We start from the raw sequence: 22543 nt of genomic DNA, 5'->3' as shown, positions 1-22543 counted from the left end.
TTTCTGAGTTATTCCAGCTTCTTCATGATTTTGTGCCGCGGTGAACAAACAAAAAAAAAAAGAGGGCCATCTCAGCGGAATGAGAAGGACCTGCAACGGCACTAGGGGGTAAAATTGCAGTTTACTCTTAATTTTGAATACAACATCGTTTTCAAACATGAATGTCGAGAAAAAAATACAAACATGTGTATATTTTTTAAACAAGTTAAATAAGGTGAGAAACCGAAACTTAAAAATATATATTTTTTAAAGTTAATTGTCCGGATGGTCCATGTGGTTTCACGTTTTTTCACGTTTAGTCCCCACCTTTTGGAAATAGCAGGTATGTTCCCTATAGTTTGTCATTTTGTTACTCGGATAGTCCCCTAACATTTACTCAAGGGACTATCCGAGTAACAAAATGACAAACCATATGAAGCATACCCGTTATTTCCAAACTAACTGACATCTACTCATCTACTCAGGGGACTACCGAGTAACAAAATAACAAATCATAGGGAGCATACCTGCTATTTTCAAAAGGTGAAGACTAAACGTGAAAAAACGTGAAACCACAGGGACCATCCGGGCAATTAACTCTGACAAAGTTACCATTCACAGTCCAATACAATTTTTTATTAAGTACTAGGTTAGAACCTCGTGTATACACGAGTTGTATAATGTAATAAAAAATTATATCTTAAAAACCCGTGTATTATATGGATTAAATAAAACATATTATAATCGGTTAATATATATAATCGTCAAGATGCGTTTTTAGTTTATGATATATACAATCGTTAAGATGTGTTTTTAATTTATGAATTTTGATGTACTATTTATTTATAACATTTTAATTTGTTTTTTCTTTATTATTATGTTAGATTAGATTAGAAACTTGTGTGTTACGTTTGGTTGGATCAATGAAATATTAAATAGTTATTAATAAACGTATTAAATAAAAGAAAATATTTGAGAAAAAAAAAACATTAATTAGATAATATATATCCAAATATAAATAACACTCGTTATAATTTTACAAATCCTATATTTTTATCTAAAGACTAAAACTATCCCATATGTATTATCTTAGACTCGTAAATAATAATTTCATGCGGATCAGGCCATATGCTAAAGCATCATATAATTTAAGGGCTTCGATATATAAATGATATACAAAGTTTCATGATTAAACAATTTCAATATTATGAGATAACTTTATTAGAATAACTAGGTTAGAACCCCGTGTATTACACAGGCTGAATAAATGTATTTTTATATATTAAATAATAAAAAGTTATATTTTTATGAAACTCGCATATTGTACGGGTTAAATAAATGTATTTTATATATCAAATAATAAAAAAATATCTTTAAAAATCATGTGTATTACATAGATTAAATAAATGTAGTATAGTAAATACTAAAAACGTCGTATTTTTAAAAAAACCCATGTATAATCGGGTTGAATAAATCTACCAAATGATAAAAAAAAAATTACATTCTTAAAAACCACATGTATTACACGTGTTGAATAGATCTAAAAAAGATTTATATCTTTAAAAACCATGTGTATTACACAGATTAAATAAATGTAATTTTTATATTAAATACTAAAAACGTCGTATCTTTAAAAAATCCGTGTATAGTCGGGTTGAAAAATCTACCAAATAATAAAAAAATATATTCTTAAAAACCCCGTATATTACACGTGTTGAATAAATCTAATTTTACATGACAAATGATAAAAAAGTTATATCTTAAAAACATAGTGTATTACACGGGTTATATAAATGTAACTTCGTATAGTAAAAAACCACGTATATAAATGTAACTTCGTATAGTAAATAATAAAAGTTAAATTGTTAAAAACCCCGTGTTTTACATGAGTTGAATAAATATAATTTTGTATACCAAATAATAAAAAAACTTATATTTTTAATAAATTAGGATAACATTTAATATTAATTTATTATTTATATATTTAATAGAAGATAAGTAGGAAAGAGTATTTGTTTTAAAAATATATTAAATTAACAATTTAGATTTGAGGATAATATTTTATTAAAGTATGATAAGATTTAATATTAATTTATTATTTATTTAGTTAATATAAGATAAATATATATTTGAGGATGCCTTCAATGAATGACACGTGTGTAAAAGTTGGTTTCTTTTATAATAGTAGATAGATAAAGATATGGGTTTGTGATATTTATGTATTAATTAAAAAAAGAATAAAATAAAATACAACTAATTATATTTAGGTGGAAGTAAAGAATAAAAAACTTTGGATTAAAAGGAAAAAAAAATAAAGGGTATAAATTGTAAAATTAAAGTTATTTATTAATTTTAGATAAAAATAGGTGATATTTATATATTGGTTATTAATTAATATTAATATTAAAAGAAATTTATTAAACAAATATAAATAAAATTGATGAGGTCGAAGGAGAGAATGTCATGTGGCATTATTTGGAGTCTTTTATTATAAGTTAGATTAGATACTCTTGTATAATATGACTACCGTTATAAATTAGGTTGATAATAAGTTAAATTTTAGATGTTAAAACTAAATCCGATTGATTTTATAAAATTTAGTAGACGGTGCACTGTTTCGGCCCAGTCTAGTTTTTTTTAATGGCGGCAAAAACGTATTATAACTCTATAAATTATCTATGTGAAGGAGACCTATGTTTGATCCATAGTTAGGATTTAGGAATTATCGTTTATATCATTGATGACTTTGCTTGAGTTGCATTTTATCTTGTTGAATATGTTGTTTCTCCTCTTCCAAATGACCATAAAGTTGACATAATTATTGCAAGATATAGTTTCTTCACCGGTTTGGCAAAATAAGTCTTTGATTTCCAAGAGAATAGCTTTCTCTCGAAATTTTCGATAATGGGCTCCCAAATTTTTGCAAGGTTCATGTTGGCAGGCCCAAGTAAGTGAACGAAAAGGAATCCATTCGATAACATAGTAAAGAAGGAGACCATGTTGCAAATCCGGTCCTGTTCAAGACTTTGCTTTCTTGGACGATGACAAACAAAAACACCTCAATAGTCTAGCCAAGTTGTACAATTTTGACCATGACCACTCACCCATTAAGGTTACATAAAATCACTGTTTTAAATATTGGTATGAACCGGGCGGTTAAACCGTATATCGGACACACGATAAAGGCCGGTAAAACCACAATACAATATGTTTTATATATCAGCGGTAAATCCGGTTGTACGGTTTGAACTAGTTTGCATTATCTTCAAATTTGTTTTTTTTTAAATTTTAATAAAATATGATATCAAGGTTATACGGACCTTCCATATTACTATTACTGGCAATTAACCTAGTGCCTTCCATTTCAATATTCTATCGCTGTTGAAACTGTTACCCACCTCGTCGTATGTAATATTGTTTATAAGTAATAAAAATACTCTTAAAAAGCTTAATATTTTATAAGAAAATAGTTGTTTTTTTAGATAAAACTGTGAACAATTACATAAATCTTAATTGAGATTGGATTGTTTTTTGAGATGAATTTGTATTTTATGGAATTATAGGGTTAACTAGTAACCCGGTTGAACTGTCTGGTACAACCCGGTTCAACCAGTTGAACCATTCCAGAGCTCAACCCGGTATGATTTTTAAACCGGTTTTCAAAACATTGCATAAAATAGGTGAGAAAGAACCAGTCTATTATTAGGAGTTACAATGCCATTAAGAATACCAAGATCAACCGACTTCTTTGTGACAACGTGAAGGGCTTCTATGACCGGTAAAAAGGAAAGGTGAGAGAGGATCGCCTTGAGAAACCCTTGAACTCTTTCGTAGGCGGCCCATTTATAAGCACCGATGATTTGGTAGAGGAAAGGCAATTCTATATCCAAAGTCTCCACAATTGAAGAAAATTCATCTGATCGAGAACAGTGTCAATAAAACCCCAATTTACCGTATCAAAAGCTTTCTCGAATCAACTCTAACAAACATTGTTCGTTTCTTAGAGCTTTTAAGCCAAGTGTATACTTCACTATTAACGATCAGGCCGTCAATACATCTAATTTTTTGTAAGTGTATAAATCTTTACCCATTTATTTGCTGGTTAAAAATATATTATGTCAAATAAATAAATAGTCTTTAATAAATATAACCATGAATTAACATATAAAAGTTAAGACTCAGGCAACACATACATATATTTTAACTGTCAAATAATTCATAACAATCATTCCAACAACACAACAATCAGAAAGTTCACCATATAACAATACTAAAGTACCAGACCACCAACATTTATGCGTCGACTGTCGAGCTAGATCACGAGGCCAACCAACTATACAATCCTGACCCGACCCGACCCATGCTTCTTGACTCACTGCTCTTTCCATATACGCCCGCTAACTCTTAGTTTGAGTTCTTGTCGATCTCCACCGGAGAAAAACAGGGCCAAGTTTCTTGGAAGTACTAGCCCGTCTTGACTATCACGAACTTTTCTGTGACTATCGCGGATGCTTCGTGGGACCCCTTGCCATGTGCATTTACGACCATACCCTCCCACTTCTAACGAATAACTAAACTTCTTGGCTTCATCATCCTCACCCATGAACCGTAAAAACGATATGTAAACGGGTGCCATTCCGAGCTGAAATGCCTCGAAATGCAAACAGAACTGTCTTCCATAGCAGTTGAATACCTACATTGTAAAGAAACCGACTTTACTTATTTCCCAAAATACCCTTTTCTAACTAAGAATGGGTGATAATAACGTTTCTATGATGGATTTATGTTCCTGAGTTTAGTATTAGCTCGAGGGTGTAAGCAAGCCAAGCCGCTTGTGAGACCGGCTCCCTAAAAACCCAAATCGAGCCGAGTTTAAACGAGCTCAGGCTATTTAAGCTCATTTAATAAACGAGCTTGACTATGTTTGCAAGCCTAAACGAACCTTATATTTATATGAGTATTATTTAGTATTTTAAATATGTAGAGAAAGTTTAAAATACAAGACCACCTTATCGTGCGATGTGTACGCGTGCATCTCAACCACACATCTAATCTAATCTAGGCCTTCAATTGAAATAGCAATTAACTGTGCATAATTACGCATGTTATAATACATAATTACGCATGTTATTTGCGTAATTACGCATACGTTGGGTTAAACCCTAATTACGCACGTTATTTGCATAATCACGCATGGGTTGGGTTAACCATAATTACACACGTTATTTAAATTTTCATAATTACGCACGTTATATGGCGTCGCGTACCGTCGCACAATAAGGTGGTCTTGTACCCTAACCGGCCTCTAAATATATATATTTTTTGAAAATTCCTCTAAATATATATTTAAATGATGATAGTAATTGTATATCTAACTATGACAAAAATAACAAAAAAGTATATATTATGTAAAAATTAAAACCACAACTATATATAAAAATAACTATAAATGTATACAAATAAAATAATTTAATAACTAATAAATAATAAACAAGCGGAGCCGGAGACGAGCTCGAGCATAGGTGAGCTCAGCTCAGCTCGTTTACACCCCTATGTGATACTGAATTATTAGAAACCGATAGTCGATTGTAATAAAAACGAGTTGTAGGAAATAGTGTTCGGATGTGCTTATGTTGTTTGAATGTTACAATAATGAATAATCATATAATCAAATGCTGGAGCGTTTTTCAAATTCAGATTACTTAGAGCATTCTCATCCAATCCATCAAATTATACATACATTCCACTAAAAAACAACTCCTATATCAATATATTTCCACTAAAAACAAATACTTTTTCTCTCTCCTTTTCAATTAAATAATATTATCATCACATTTTTCTCTTTCCTTCACTCACAACCACTTTCAATATATATTAAAAAAATTATACTGGGTGAACAGTGTCCCCCCAAATATACAGATGAACAGTAACATTTTCTCTCTCCTCCACTCACAACCACTTTTTATACCCTTTACAATATAAAAACTCACCCTCACAAGTTTTGATGGATTGAATGAGAATGCTCTTACAAAACTAAATGATAAAATAATAAAAATGAAAATGGTTGGGAGAAAATAGTTGTAGCAACTTACCGTCAGCATCCATGTGGCGTTTTCAACTTCATGTGGATTAGATTTAACATATCGATGGTTAAAAGTGCATCCATCATGCATATCTACATTATGATCATCCTTCAAATGTGTGACAAGAAACGGGATGTCCCCATTGATTGAACACTCGGACCCCGCATAAGGACAATTGTAGGGGCGAAACTGACAATTTTGCTCGTGTTTTAGCTTGCTGTAATAAGGAAAGATGTCATGGCATCCGAGATCTTGGTATCTACATGGAAGTTCCAAAGATTCGGCTACTTTTTCCAATGCCAAACACCTTATATTTCCCATTTCAAGACGACATGTGGGACAACAATTGTGCACTCGAAGTTTGCAATCTGTGCATAACGTGTGGCCATTTGGACACTACAAAAAAAGGATCAAACGATTACTTTTGACATGTCAATTTGGATTGGATTTTATCTCAAACGGGTCAAATGAGAAAATTAGCTTAAAGAACACGTCAAAGTATATTCTTAAAACATACCTCGTAAAATGATTATATTCATAGTTATTTATGAAATAAAAAAAAAACAATTGAACAAAAAGTGTTTGCAGGTCAACTCAGGACATTTTGACCCGTTATCCACCTTCAAACACATCCATTACGCTATTATATACATCTAATTATCTAAACCCTACATGGAATCACAAACTTTATATGTAAAGTTTTCTTGATGTGCCCAATTTAGCTTTAGAAATTTGCAGAAAATAGTGAATTCCTCTAAAAGCAACGGAAAATAATAAAACGGACAGTCAATAGACGGCTAAACATAAATGAAGGCAGCAAAGGAGCGTTTTTTAAAACATAATATCCTATTTAAACTTACCCAAGAAAGTATTGATTTAACTTGTAGATTTAAGTCCAATGGCGAAGCTTGAGATTTCTGACCGGGGGGTCGAAAACGTACATACCAAAAATTTCTATAAAACCAGGGGGTCAAAAACATATACACCCAAAAATTTCTATACGAAAGCTACATACTCTCCACTAACGAGCGAAAAGTTCGGGGGGTCACCCGCCCCCACAAAGCTACGCCTTTGGATTTAACGATTACGCCCATCAAGTGATACCCTCTATAACATATAGTGAAGATTTAGTAATTTAGCAAAATTTAGTGATTTCCTATAAATCTAAGCAATATTAACATGTGAATTAATCATTCATGTCTATCAAATTATATAAGTGAAACGCGAAAACAAACCTGATGAATTGGTGGATACATTAAAGTAGTGCAAACAGGGCATTCTAGAAGCTCATGAACGCCATTTGTTGATTGCATGCCATGTTTTCCGGATTGCAACCGTGTATGACTTTTATCGGTTTTTGTTGTTGCCACATCATACTTCAAAGATTTTGGGTGAGACTCGATAACATCTTTACAAGCACTGCCACCTGGCGCCATTGAAATCCCAATAATAATATGTTTGTCGATTTAAACGAATCTTTTAACACATGATCAAAGCTCCGATATCGTTGTTCTTGAAAGACACAAGCAATGTCTGTTAAAACACAATTTGTAAAGCAAAATATGAGAATATTTGGAATTAAGATTCAATAATAAAGTTTCTTAATATTGACCAAATATGTATAATATAACGATCAAAGTGAGGCCGGCAAGTCAAAGAACGATAGCTTATTTAATTACAAACTCAATTATTTTAAGACTCAAATATACAGACGATTTAAAGACTATTTAATATTCCTTTATTACCCCTCTCCTACCCTTAAATTTGCAATAAGACAACATATCACAATTCACAAAGCATAAACGGCAAAAAAAAAAAAAAAGTAAATATCTATTGCAACTTGAATAAAAGCCCGATTATCAGATAATAAATTTTTACATCGAATTTTTACAAATTTCTCCAAACTTGGTTATATTGACCATAAATAGTTAAAAGATCATAAATTCATAATCATACTCATTTTTACCGAACACTCGAAACTAAGTATTAAGCGTAACCGCACATCCAAACAGCGAGAGTTTTACATCTAAATTACCTTCCATACTAAAAGACATAAAGTTTCGGAATAAAAGCACTAACGGACAAACCCAAAATGAAAATTAGCACAATCTAGTAGGTGAAACTCTAACCTAATATTTAGTAATATATAGATTCTTACACCAACCATTTTCAATTATATCATCAGGCATAACATTGACTTCGAGTATCACGAGTTTGCTAATTCTAAAAGTAACTCCTAATAAATTTCGGGTAGTTCTAAGCATATAATAATCGATCCAAACGTATTTTATATTGCAAAACAGATCTGTCAACAACAACCAATTAATCAGCAGTTTCAGTCATCAGCTTATAAAGATGTTACTTTCAAGATTAGTTAGCTACTTTTGGTACCAATAATTAAGAATGAATATGATGGGTATTAATATATATAAGCAGAAAAAAACAAGCAGATTATATGATTGCCCAACAAGATCAATTTTCATACATGAAATTCCTATAGCATCAATCAACCTAATATTCTGCATTTGACAAAAAAAGTAGGTGAAACTGAAAGATATATATATATATATAAATATATAACAAAATAAATAAATAAATATATAAAACCTTAAAGCAATTCTCTTGATTCCTCAAACCGAATCAAACAAATACCTAAAAATGAAAAAAAGGTTACAAGGTTTTCCATTTAAAACAAGAATAAAACATGATCAAAAGCCTAAATTGCAAACACCAAGAACAACCCAAAATTAAAATTTAATAAAATTTCAAGATTTGGGGGTTTTATTTAAAAACCTAATTCATTTAATCAAAACCCCATCTGAGAATCCAATGCAAGCAAGTGAAAAAACATCAACCAAATAAGATCAAAGTTTTATGATTATGAAGGGTTGCTATAAGTATACCGGCCACCCATAAAAGAATCCGAGAGAAAAATTACAAAATAATAATAATAAATAAATCAAAACAGTTAACAATCAACAACCCCAGTTCAAGATTTTGAATAAATTAATTGAAAAACAATAATTTATGATCAAAAACATACGAAGAGACAAATTAGAGAGATACCCAGTTGCGATTATCGAACGCATTGTGTAAGTTTTCGATTATATTGAAGAAAAGATTGAATTTTTATTATGGGGATCAGATAAATAAATAAAAATTACAGAGGATATGAGAGTAAAGAGGGAAGAAAATACGAATTGGAGCTCCGGAAATGACGCATACGGAAGAGATTTCAAAGGGCAAAAGTCAGCATCTTCTTTGTGCCCGTATCTGAAATTCAAGAAACATGGGTCGTAATATTTGAAATTGTGTCTTTCTTGGATTTCGTTCGTTTATTTTTCTAGTATTTGTGAAAAGTAAAAAAGAAAAAACATATTGTAAAAGGTCATAGATTGATTATGGATATTTTTAGTAATGTGAAAAGTAATAAAAAACATATTATAAGTATATAGATTGATTATGGAGTATTTTTTAGTAAATCGCAGTTTTACATGAGGTTTGTAGGCCTATTTAAAAAAAATCAGTTTTACACACTGTCTATTCCTGGTAGCATTGTTCTTGGACCCTCTCGTTTAATGACATCAATTTTCTGTTTGTTTTAAGAACTGGAAATTTTAGGTAAGGTTGTCTACATCTTACCTTTTTTAAATCTTACCTTAGCTTTGCTGTTATTTAGATTTACTGAGTATGATAATGATGATAATTATTAATTATTAATATATGATAGTAGAGCAAGTGAATGAACAGTGATTTGAGGGCATTTTAGGCATTTTTTTAGTTTGTGGTCTATTCTGATTGTCATCACCTGGATTCTTCTTATTCACCTATTTTAAATGGTTTTGAGGAGAGAGAAAGGGAAAGGGGCGGTCGCCGGAGGGACACCGTCATCACACCGTCACAAGCATCGTGACACCACCACCGTCGCAATAGTGTTTTTGCTTTTTGGGGTCTTTTACCCAAGAGAGAGAACGTGAAGAAAGAAAGGGAAAAGGGAGAGAGAAGACGTTGTGATGGTGGCCGGAGGTTCGCCACCGGGACACGACCACCATCGCAGTGGCGTTTCTGTTTTGTTGGGAGTGTTAGATCTCCATACCACCACTTCTTTTTCTCTCTTTGCAAATCTCTCTTTTCTCTCTCAACGGCTGGGAAATGAACAGTCTTTTTGGTTTGTGGTGTGTTCCGATTGAACTATTTGGGTGGTCACCCCCCTTGAGACATTTCCAACTTTATATCTTACCTTTTATAAAGAAAGACAGGGGCGGTGACCGGAGGGTCACCACCAGCGGATTCAAGTCGTTGTGGCGGCGGCGATTTTCAAACTCGATGATGATGTTGGCTTGCTACCTGGTATGGTAACTCCGGTTGCAACCATAGCGCCACTGAGCGGGTTCAACGACTATGATGATCCTTTCTGAGTCGATTTGTATAGTTTCGATGCGTTTTTTTAGTATACATGTATGTAGTTTCTGCTTCTTCAATTTTGAATGATACGGATGTGTATGGGTTGTTGAATCCATTAGTTTCTACTTCTTTATGAAGATCATTCCCAACTACTGTCAACACCACGGTTTTTTTTAATGGTACGAATGTATATGGGTTGTGAATGATCGGAAAAGAAGAAGACAAGTCAATTTAAAAAGTTCAATTTTCAATCCATTATTTTCTTTTTCTAAATCCGTGAAATTGCCAAATTGGGTTGTTGATATTGTTTCTGAATGGAGAACTCAAGCAAAGGGTTTATTTTGGACTGAACTATGATTGTTAGGTGTGTTTGGTTTTAATGGATTGTTTAAAGCATTATGGAATTAGTATGAATTTCTTTATTTAACTTTGCTTCTTATCAAACAAAAAAAACGAGGGTGTTGTGCAAATATGGCCCATGTATTGTAAGCTTTGCAATTTGCATATAGTATGCCAGAAGAAAATTAATTACGGTCGTGGATGTTGTTTTGTATCCATTTTTTACTTTATGATGATGATGGTCTGCCTTGACACATCTTTGAGGTGCTTTAATCTGTATCTAATAATGCTGCTGGGTTTAAACCTGTATTTCTCTTTTGACTTTCTTACTTGATAACCCCAATTCTTTTTCAGAGATGGTGTTTTTTTTCTTATTCTTCACTCGATGATGGCAACCTTAGCCTCATAAAAGAGCTAATTCGATGTATGCTTAAGTGTTTTCGGGTTTTGGAGGCACATCCGAAAGGTATTTGAATAGTTGAATTTGTATATTGTTTGCCTTTAGTTGTTTATCTAATGGCGATGCGATGGGTGTGAACCCTTGGATTTGTGAATACGGACAACATTAACAGCGCTTGTAACTCACCGTTGTGCTTTAATTATTCGATGATGATGAACTTGCGTTCATCTGAGAGGCTCCCGACTTTGTTCTCTGGGGTCAGTGGTTCGTTGTTGTTGCTTGAGTAAAAAAAAACAAGTCTTTTTCATTGAACTCACGTGATGATAGTTGACGTACACTTGATGTTGATAACTTTGGAATGCATTTTCGCACAGTAAATCTGTGTAGCTGCATTTAGTAAATCTAAAAGGCCAGGGTGATGATGATACCAAAAGGATTGCTATGTTCGTTGTCTTGGCGTGGCAATCATGTTGTTTGCAGCCACAACGTGTTAGCATATATGAGCCTTCGATTGCCTGTTTATTCTGTTGTAACTTGAAAGTCAAGGAGACTATCGCAAAGGACTTAAAACTTATCGTTTTAAATTCCAGCTTATTTAAAAACTCATGTTATTTTGAATTGTTTGTTTATAGCAAAAACGTGAATTGTTTGTATGGAGATTCTTTAAGTGTTTCTTTCTAAAGGAGATTGTTGTGTGGAGATTCTTTCAATGGTTCTTTATAAAGGAGATTGTAGAGTTCTTCGGTTTAATACCTTTGGACAAATGATAGAAATTGTGAATTTTTATGTTTTCTTTTGTAAAAATGGCTGGCTTTGTTACTCTTAGTATGTCATGTCGATCCAATATCAACAACCTTTTGTACCAACTTCATTGGCATAACTATCATGTTCAAAGCGAGAACGACACGGTTTAGCGTGTCACAACGCGCACGTGGTGTATAAACCTAGTTTAATGTAAAATGACATTTATACCATTTCCCTCTCACACCCTGTGGTTTCTAAGAACTGGAAATTTTAGGTGTTGTTTGTTTTTTAACAGATAAAATGCCTACAGTCTGCAAACCACGTCTGGAGACATCTGTAGAAGAAGAGGTGGACCAAACCTCTACAGTCTGTAAGAAGTAGATTTTTTTGTTTTTTAACGTATGTAGACTTAAAAAATAAAATGGTGGTGGTGTACGAATGGTGGTGGTGGTGGGAGGTGGTGATGGTGTTGAACGGTGGTGGTGGGAGTTGGTGGTGGTGATGGACGATGATGGGTGGTGGACGGTGGTGGTGGTGGTGGTGATTGATGGTGGATGGTAAGTAAACATCTTCATTCCAACCAACAAAATCTTGTCAACCAAATTAGACATGCATAACGATTCAGAGAACAGACTCCTCGTCAAGATAACAACCAAACTCACAAAAGTAAGAAACAAATCTGATAACGTTTAACACATTCCTATCGGAAGAACCTAAAGGCTTAACCAGTCTTTAAAACCCCAAAAGGTTACTAAAGCATGTGGCCGTAAAGTTCAAAAAAAAAAAAACAAAACAAAAATAGATCCAACCTGAAAACCCTAAAGGGTTAACTGTAACATCCGCCAAAAACAGGTCTTAAAAAGAACCCGAATCGTTTTGTAAACCGCTTCGGAAAGGTAACAAATAAAAATTAGAATTTTAGTATAAATTTTGTTTAATAAAATCATGTATTAATTTAATTAGTATAGTTAATTAAAGTTTAAAAAAATAAATTATTAATCTTATAAACAAGATAAGTTGGTCCCATTTAATTGCGTTTTAATGAGGAAACTTAATACACTCATAAATCACACTTAATCACCTCGTAATGTGTATAATTAAAACTACAATCAAGTCTTCATTATCATCTCTTGAACACAAAAGTCTCTAGTAAACTTTGATCACCATAATCCTCTAAACCACTCACAAACGACATCCCTTGACGTATCATACAAACCCTCACCCTCGAAACTTGTGCACAATCATCACATTCCACGATTTGGAAGCAAGATCATAGCTAAGACTTGAAACTTGGTGAATTGATATCTCCCTTATCTCTTCATCAAAACAGGTAATTCCAAAACCCAATCTGCTTAGTTTTTCGAACTTTATAAAGCCTCTATGTCCACTCCTGTGATGGAGGGCATTTACAATACGAATTTTATATGTTTTGTTTCTAGGGTTCTTGGTCAAAGAGTTTATGGCTTTTGATGTAGGATTGTGTTTTGATAAAAATGAACTTAGGATATTGTTTATCATCATGCTAGATAAGTTTGTGCCAGTTTTGAGAATTTTTGATGTCTCGTAAATTTGTTATAATATTTTCAACGCCGTATAAGAAAATATATATTTTTACAACCGATCACCAAAAATATATTATTTTGGAAGATTTTAAGAACATATTCTTAAAATGCAAATTCTGGAAAAACCTATAAAATACTAAGTGTGGAAATACAAGTATATATAAATATATATTGTCACACCCCAACCGATGGCGGAAACATCGGGATGAGACGAACAAATCGCTCAAAGCATCATAACACTAATCATGACAATATAATTAATTCAATTTTCATAAATACTAAATTGTCAAACATTGATCCAAAACACAAATACAAACAAAACAAGTTTCAACTTTTTTTATTTAACTAGGTGTATTTCTAAGTCCAACGTAACTTGATTCTTCATCGCGTTGTCTATCAACCTGCAACATGTATTAAAATAATGATCAACAAATATGTTGGCGAGTATACAAGTTTGGTACATAGCATGTATTAAAATATCATAACCAAGTTAGTCAAGTTATGATAAGTAAGGGGGCTATATGGTAACATGTTATAACTTCATTTTATAAAGGAAACAAAAACCTGTAGACCGCGGGACTCGAACCCGGGTCTACATCCAACAAGCAAGCTTCTTACCACTCCGACACTCCCATACTTACTAGTTTATTTTGTTATAAAAATAGGTTATTTCTATAAAAATAAAAAGAACAAAACTTTTTAATTTGTAAATTTAATCATTTCTATAACGAATTAGATTAAGGGTAACGATCTTTTAACGATTGTTTATTTACGGGTCGGATTTTTGGGAATTTATTTTGACGGATGTTACATATATACTTATAGGTACAAATACGTGCCTACGTATACCATAACACACTTGGTAGAATACAAAGTTACAAGTATCATACATGCGTATACGTATACGTACAAATACGACACAAGTACCTACTTGAGAAGTATACAAATAAGTATATATACATGGGTATACATATACGTACCAATACACAACAAATACATGAACTGGACAAGCATACAAACAAGTACACATACATGTATACATATACAAGACAATGTTAAAATATTGTTTTTAACAAACGTCGAACAAGGAAAAGTATATTTATTTTTAAGAATAAATATATTTTGTGTTAATCATTAATTAGTGAAATCATGACACGATATAAGAATATATATTTGAAATAAAATTATATATTATTTCACTAAACAAACCAATCGTGTGGGACACGAGTACATACAAGGACTAGGCCCCGGACATTACAAAAACAAGTACAAAACAATCGTGTGGGAAACCAGGTTATACAAGGGGCTAGGCCCCGAACATATACAAACAAAGATATAAATGTATGTAGATACATTACATATATGATCATTTGGATAATCAATCACCAACGCGTCTAAACAAACAAAGATTTTCAAACAAACAAAACAAGGTCAAGTCTTAACAAGGTTTATGGTGAAAGACTTTTACATGAACAAACAAGTGGACCTAAGTGCCTTAACAAAATTAGGACGCTTGTAGGTTGGACACAAAACAGGAACATCAGATTCCTAGCATTGTAGCACGAATGCAAGCCGTGAGTTTCACGGTCCCTCCTTTAAATTTTTTTACGTTTAAAAATACGATGGGAATACATGTTACACAATGGTATGGTAGTCATGAGTGAAGTGAACTAGATCACGTGTGCGTAGGCGTAAACACAAGCAGTAATCATTAGTCAACATTACAGATCGGGGAACAATTGGATAGATCTATCGAGTATAGGCATGCTCCACTCTTGGTCTGTGAGACCCTGAGAAGTGCTTTTGTGTCCAACAAGTCGGGGTATCACGATGGGCTTAGTGGCCCGGTAACGGATAACACTGTCGAGGTTTGGTTACTGGCTTATGGCGACACATATATTAATGTTCTTGCAAAATATTAATGATTAACAAATTTCATTGACACTATGCATATCGTTTTTTCATACAAAGATTATCAAATGTTTTCAAGAATCATTTTGTGACAAAACAAAACAGGTGAACTCACCTACATTATTGTTGACATTTTTCTTAACATGTATTTCAGGGAAATAAGAAACGTTGCACGGTTTGGAAGTCAAGGACAAGAGTTACAAGAACGATGCCTTTTGAAGGGTTTGCCTCATATATTCCGTCCTCTTGCGGAATATAGGTGTCAAAGCCTTGTTTTAGAAATCTATAATTTGTTAAGATCATTTTGTGAACATGAAGTACTTGGTTTATATTTGTGAACAAAACACTTTAATCTTGTATTTTCAACTCGAATAATATATATATATCGGCATTGTTGTTCATTTTTAATCATGTAGATGTTTACACTATCAAATGCTATGAAAACCTATCATAATCACACATCCGCACTTCCGCTACGAGCAGGGTGTGACATGGATACTATGGTGCGTGTTAAAACCGAATACGTTTCCTTAACCGGAAACTACTTTGTTTAACATGTTTGCTAACTGATAACACATCAATGACACTATGTTATAGATCATATCTACATAATTCTGTACCCCTATAATCGTTTACGACACGTTCGTTCATTTTTAAATCGTTAATGCACTGTTAATCAGAAACCTTTCCGTTTAACATGTAAGCCGTAAAAGTATATAAGTAATTAATAAATAGTAGACAAGTAGAGCTCGAGCTGAGTCAAGCCTAAATAGGCTTAGACTTGGCTCGGCCAACCCTGTCTCGTTTACACCCTTAAATTACAAACGTACAATCTTTTCTAAGGGACTGTTTGTTTACCTCTTAAAGAGGCTCTTAATGGTTCAGACCTCTTACTGGTTCATCACTTAATGGTACAGACTGTTTGTTTCACGAGCAGATGTCTGAATGGTTTAGACATTTGCCTCTGAATGGTTAAGATTTATACAGAGCCTGAATGGTTAAGACCTCTAATCTAAATTGGTCAGACATTTGTCTCTGAACGGTTAAGCTGTCACAACCCCCGTCCCCTTATTACAAACCCGGGAACGGGCGGCCGCGGCCAGTTTCAGTGGTATCTTGTTATTGTCTAAATTGGCAGCGGAAATTTTCATCAGGACCGTAGTTAGGAAATATGTTATCAGAGTAAAATACCACACTTTCATAATATTAAATACATGGGTAAAACCCAAGTTTTCAGTACACACTTTTTCATAGGAATAAATCCTATTTTTATTTAATAAAAACATCTATTTTATTTAGGTAACTTTATTGCTACTTTTCCAAGCCTTCAGTGCTGTCCACCTGGCTTCTATTTGGCTTTCACATTTTGTTACCTGAAACGCGTTTAAAAACATTTTGTCAGTGGGAAATACTGGTGAGTGAATCCCAGTTCAATCAAGTTTTGATAAAAACCATTGTACAGTATTGAGGGCGGTCGCGCAATTACATTTGTTTCCAAGTCATATCAATTACCACCCATGGTACTATCGTTCCGACTTATGGTCATGTTACTCCTTACCAGGTTGTAATAAATTTTGTATACAAAACCCCAACATACCGACGATAATTGTATCCTTACAAATACTCAATAATTGTTTAATATATAATTAATTAAGTGAGGTTTTGTAAAAACAGTTAACAAAAATGAGATTACTCACATTGCTGTCTTAGGATTTTCAGTAAGGATTTCCTGGAAATAATCTATAAATTACACAAATGCACGCATGTTAGTATAATAACCCATTTTAACATTAGCAATACCCTCCCCAAGACGGCATTCCAACGACTACGTCGGGCAGAACCACGACAGCCGTTACGGAACCCTAGATCAATCAGGTAGAGTATCTAATACGTATCCAGGGGTTATAATACTTACAACGGAGCAGAACTTCGCTATTTAGGGGGTATTATACTTGAATATAATGCCTACTGAGAGAGATTTATGTTTAGAAAGAAAGAAATAAACGAATTGTGTTGAAGGCCGATGCATGCTATTTATAGGGTCACATTTCAGGTTTCTCGCGGCCCGCGTAAAGTTTAACAAGGGTTTACGCGGCCCGCGTCGTAGTGGTCTAGGGCTTTAGCTGATCCGGGTCATTACATAGGTTCAACACGCGTTCGGACACGTGGCAGGACCGGAGCTCACCTGGTCTTTAAGTTGTCGCGGCCCGCGTAGGGGTAGCCAAAGGGCTACGCGGCCCGCGTCAAACCCAAAAACTTGGTTTTTAATTATTTTTAATAATATTTAGGGTATTCGGGGTCCGTTTTCTCGTATGGGGTGTTTTTAGGGACATATTGGGATATTTTAAATATTTTTAGGGTGTAGGAAAATATTACGAGGGTGTCGGTTTTCTTTAGGGTTGTTATATCCTCCCCATCTTGTTTTAGAGCCCGTCCTCGAGGTCTACTGGAACAGGTGTGGATATCTACTTTGCATTTCTGATTCAAGCTTCCATGTGTATTCCGGTCCTCTTTTGGAGTCCCACTTCACTTTGACCAGAACTAATCTTTTATGCTTAAGATTCTTAATCTTCCTGTCTTCAATTTGTAGAGGCCTCTCTACAAACTTTAACTATTCATTTACTTCTATATCCTTAAGAGGTACCACTAACGATTCATCAGCTAAGCATTTCTTAAGATTTGATACATGAAATACATCGTGTATTCTTGCCATTTCCTCTGGCAGTTGTAGCTGATAGGCTACAGGTCCTATTCTTTTAATAATCTCAAAAGGTCCAACATACCTGGGACTTAGCTTCCCTCTTTTGATGAATCTTACTACTCCTTTCCAGGGAGAGACTTTTAACAATACTTTATCTCCTACTTGAAATTCCAAAGGTTTACGTCGGTTATCAGCATAGCTCTTCTGTCGATCACTTGCTACTTTCAGTCGTTCCTTGACTTGAATGATCTTGTCAGTTGTTTCTTGCACTATCTCAGGTCCAGATAGTTGCTTTTCCCCAATTTCTGCCCAACAGACTGGGGTTCTACACTTTCGTCCATAAAGTGCTTCGAATGGTGCAACATTGATACTTGTGTGATAACTGTTATTATAATAAAATTCTATTAAAGGTAATTGATCGTCCCAATTACCTCCGAAATCAATTACACAAGCTCTAAGCATGTCTTCCATTGTCTGAATTGTCCTTTCGCTTTGTCCGTCCGTTTGAGGATGACAAGCTGTGCTTAGATTCAGCTTGGTTCCCATTGCTTTTTGGAAACTTGCCCAAAAATGAGAGGTAAAATGGCTATCCCTATCAGAAACAATTGATAAAGGAATTCCATGTAATGAAACGATTTCATTTACATATAATTTGGCTAATTGTTCCATACTGAAAGTTTCCTTCATTGGTAGGAAATGAGCTAATTTGGTTAGCCTGTCTACAATCACCCAGATTGTATCATTACCTTTTCTTGTTTTGGGTAATTTGGTAACAAAATCCATTGTTATCAATTCCCATTTCCAAACTGGCATTTCTAGCTGTTGTAATAATCCTGAGGGTTTCTGGTGTTCAGCTTTGACTTGCGAACAGGTTAAACATTTAGAAACGTAAGCTGCTATATCCTTTTTCATTCCTATCCACCAGAAATTCTTTCTTAAATCCTGATACATTTTATCACTTCCAGGATGCATTGTATACTTATACTTATGGGTTTCTTCTAATATACGGTGACGCAGGTTTCCTAATTTAGGTATCCATATTCTTTTCTTATGGAATCTCCAAATTCCATCTGTTCCTTGTTCTAATTCATTAATCATTCCTTTTAATTTTTCAGTATCTTCCTTGATTACTGATTCTTTTGCTTTTCTAATCTGTTCATTTAAATCTACTTGTAAATTTAATTTAAGATAACGTACCCTTTTCGACTTTTCATGATACTTTCGACTTAAAGCATCAGCCACTACATTGGCTTTCCCTGCATGATACTAGATATTACAATCATAATCACTAAGTATCTCCATCCAGCGTCTTTGTCTCATATTTAGCTCTTTTTGCCCAAAAACATACCTTAGACTCTTATGATCAGTGAATATGGTAAACTTACTACCATAAAGGTAATGTCTCCAAATCTTAAGGGCAAAAATTATGGCTCCTAATTCCAATCATGGGTTGAATAATTCTCTTCATGATTCTTAAGTTGTCTAGAGGCGTAAGCTATGACCTTTTGACGTTGCATTAATACACATCCATAACCTAACTTAGAAGCGTCACAATAGACTACAAAGTCCTCAGTTCCTTCTGGTAACGCTAGTATGGGTGCATGGGTTAGTCTTTGCTTAAGGATTCTAAAGGCTTCTTCTTGCTTTGGTCCCCATTCAAAATTAATGGATTTACAGGTTAACTTAGTTAAAGGAATGTCTATTCTAGAAAAATCTCGAATAAATCTTCTATAATAACCAGCCAATCCTAAGAAACTTCTAACCTCGGTTGGTGACTTAGGGGTTTTCCATTTGGTAATCGCCTCGATTTTTGTTGGATCCACATGAATTCCTTCATGGTTGACTAAATGTCCAAGAAACTGTACCTGTTCTAACCAAAACTCACACTTTGAAAACTTAGCGTAAAGCTTTTCCTTTCTTAATAGATTTAAAAGTGTGTGCAAATGCCTTGCATGATCCTCTTTACTCTTAGAGTAAATGAGAATATCATCAATAAAAACAATTATGAATTTATCCAAATGTGGCTTACATATTCGGTTCATCGTGTCCATAAATGCAGCTGGGGCATTGGTTAAACCAAATGGCATGACAGTAAATTCATAATGGCCATACCTTGTTCTAAATGCAGTTTTAGGAATGTCCTCTTCCTGTACCTTTAGTTGATGATATCCTGATCTTAAATCGATTTTAGAGAAAAATCGAGCTCCTTGAAGTTGATCGAACAGATCATCGATTCTTGGTAATGGGTACCGATTCTTAATCGTGACCTTGTTCAATTCACGGTAGTCAATGCACACACGCATTGATCCGTCCTTCTTTTTGACAAACAGTATTGGTGCTCCCCATGGCGATGAGCTTGGCTGTATGAATCCTTTCTCCAATAATTCATCTAACTGTTTCTTCAGTTCCTGCATTTCTGCGGGTGCCAAACTATAAGGTGCTTTGGCAATCGGGTCGTTCCTGGTAGCAGATGGATTCTGAATTCGACTTCCCTATTTGGCGGTAGCTCTGGCAATTCTTCTGGAAATACATCTGAAAACTGAGACACTACTGGAATGTCTTTTAGTTCTTTTCCTTTAGTGTTAGTGAATATAGAAATCAAATAAACTATAGACCCTTTTCTTATATAACTTGCAGTTTTCATCACAGAGATGAATTTGGTGGATCTAGATGGTTTATCTCCCTTAATTGTGATCTTTTCACCCCTTGGTGAATTTACTTGGATTGACTTTTGATCACATAAAATACTGGCTTTATTGGCTATTAACCAATCCATTCCTAATACAACATCAAATCTTGCTAGATTTATTGGGTAAAGGTTTGCAATAAACTTTTGATTTAAAATTTCTATTCTTGCTCCCTGCAAGATTTCAGAAATCCTAATGGTTTCTCCATTTGCTGTCTCCACTAGACATTCTTGTGGGAGTTTAGTTAATGATTGATTTAGAAGTTTGCAAAACGAAGTATTAATAAAACTTTGGTTTGCACCAGAGTCAAATAATACTTTAGCAAAAACATCATTAACTAAAAATGTACCAGCTATTCCGGAATCATCTTGGCTTCATCTGCAGTCAGAACAAATGCTCTAGCATTTTTAGGGTTCTTGTCGTTCGCAGCTGGAGCCAATTTTGGACGGTTCAGCTTGATGTGACCTTTTTCTCCACAATTGAAGCACAGTCCATTAATAGATTTCCTTCTGCAGGTTTCTTCCTTGTGCCCTGGTACTTTGCAGAAATTGCAGTAAGTGGAGCATCTTCCTGAATGCTTCTTTTTGCAGGCTTTGCAGTATGGTGCAGAGGTAGAACCTACATTCCTACGGTTAGAATTTCCAAAACGGAATTCTTGGGTAAGTCTTTGGGTTAGGTTTCTCCTCTGGTCTTCTTCTCTAGTATGGATTAATTCATCTGTCAAGGTATTTGCTAGTTATACAGCTTCTTCTATGGTTTGAGGTCTAGCTGCCTTGACTACATGCCTAATCTCTCCAATTAATCTCCAGATGTATCGGGAGATTAATACCGGCTCAGGTGATGCAAGGGTCGGTACTATTCTAGCATATTCAAAGAATGTAGTAGTATAACCCTTACTATCTACCCCGGTCATTCTAAGGTTCAGAAACTTATTCGCTATCTGCTTCTTTTCATTGGGAGGGCAGAATTTCCTTTCTACTAGATTTTTAAATTCCTCCCACTCCATGTTGTATACCCTATCACTTCCTCTTGACTGGAGGATAGTGTTCCATCATTACAAGGCTGAGTTTTTAAACAGATTAGAAGCAAACATTATCTTGTCTTCTTCAGCACACTTGCTTAATTTTAGAACAGCCTCAGTCTTTTCTATCCAGCGTAGAGCTGCAATGGGTCCTTCATTGCCCGAGAATTCTATTGGTTTGCAGGACCAGAATTCTTTATAAGAACAACCATACGGCATGGTTCTTCTTCTTTTGGGAATGGGCACCTGAAGTACGTGTCCATTGCTTACGCTGTGTTATGGTTCAGTTGGTCGCTTACTGCTATGCGTACTTTTATTTTCTGCTTCCTTAACAGTTTGAATAATAAATGGCATTGCATCTATGATTCCTTGTGCCACTATGTGTTGGATGGCACTATTATCCACTTGGTTTCCATTGTTATTGTCGTTCGGATTCTCATTATTTAGATTATTGTTATTCGGGTGGTTGTCGTTCTGGATGTTATCATTCTAGTTTTCTTGATTCGCTTCGTTGTCCATCTGAATTTTAGACATTTACCACATATTAATATTACGAATAATATCTGAATATAGCCAATCACATGTCACGCATTTTGGTCAAAAGCGTCGAGCATTGTGACTTTACTCTATTCATATAATATGCATCTATTACACACCAGTACTGAAATAAAAATTACAATACCAACTGAAATTTAAAGTTACACTAATAAAT

The 22543-nt window shown here is 34.1% G+C and overlaps 1 protein-coding gene across 5 annotated transcripts; it reads right to left on the bottom strand.

Moving 5' to 3' along the window:
• Positions 1 to 4113: 4113 nt before the first annotated feature.
• LOC110867408 (E3 ubiquitin-protein ligase SINAT2) lies at positions 4114 to 9382 on the bottom strand. Of its 5 annotated transcripts, XM_022116455.2 has the most exons (5): positions 9260 to 9363; positions 8670 to 8714; positions 7298 to 7595; positions 6072 to 6458; positions 4114 to 4672 (listed from the first exon to the last, which is right to left on the bottom strand). In XM_022116455.2, the coding sequence occupies exons 3-5, from the start codon at positions 7496 to 7498 to the stop codon at positions 4352 to 4354; spliced, it is 909 nt and encodes a 302-aa protein (XP_021972147.1). In that variant the 5' UTR covers positions 7499 to 7595; positions 8670 to 8714; positions 9260 to 9363; the 3' UTR covers positions 4114 to 4351. The 5 variants fall into 5 exon arrangements, with proteins under 5 accessions (XP_021972147.1, XP_021972142.1, XP_021972144.1 ...); XM_022116450.2 differs by lacking the exon at positions 8670 to 8714 and having other exon boundaries at positions 9260 to 9382; XM_022116452.2 differs by lacking the exon at positions 8670 to 8714 and having other exon boundaries at positions 9129 to 9269.
• Positions 9383 to 22543: the final 13161 nt, after the last annotated feature.

This window comes from Helianthus annuus, chromosome 1 (genome assembly GCF_002127325.2).
Source record: "Helianthus annuus cultivar XRQ/B chromosome 1, HanXRQr2.0-SUNRISE, whole genome shotgun sequence".
Taxonomy (NCBI): Eukaryota; Viridiplantae; Streptophyta; class Magnoliopsida; order Asterales; family Asteraceae; genus Helianthus; species Helianthus annuus.
This window is presented reverse-complemented; position numbering and strand designations above follow the sequence as displayed.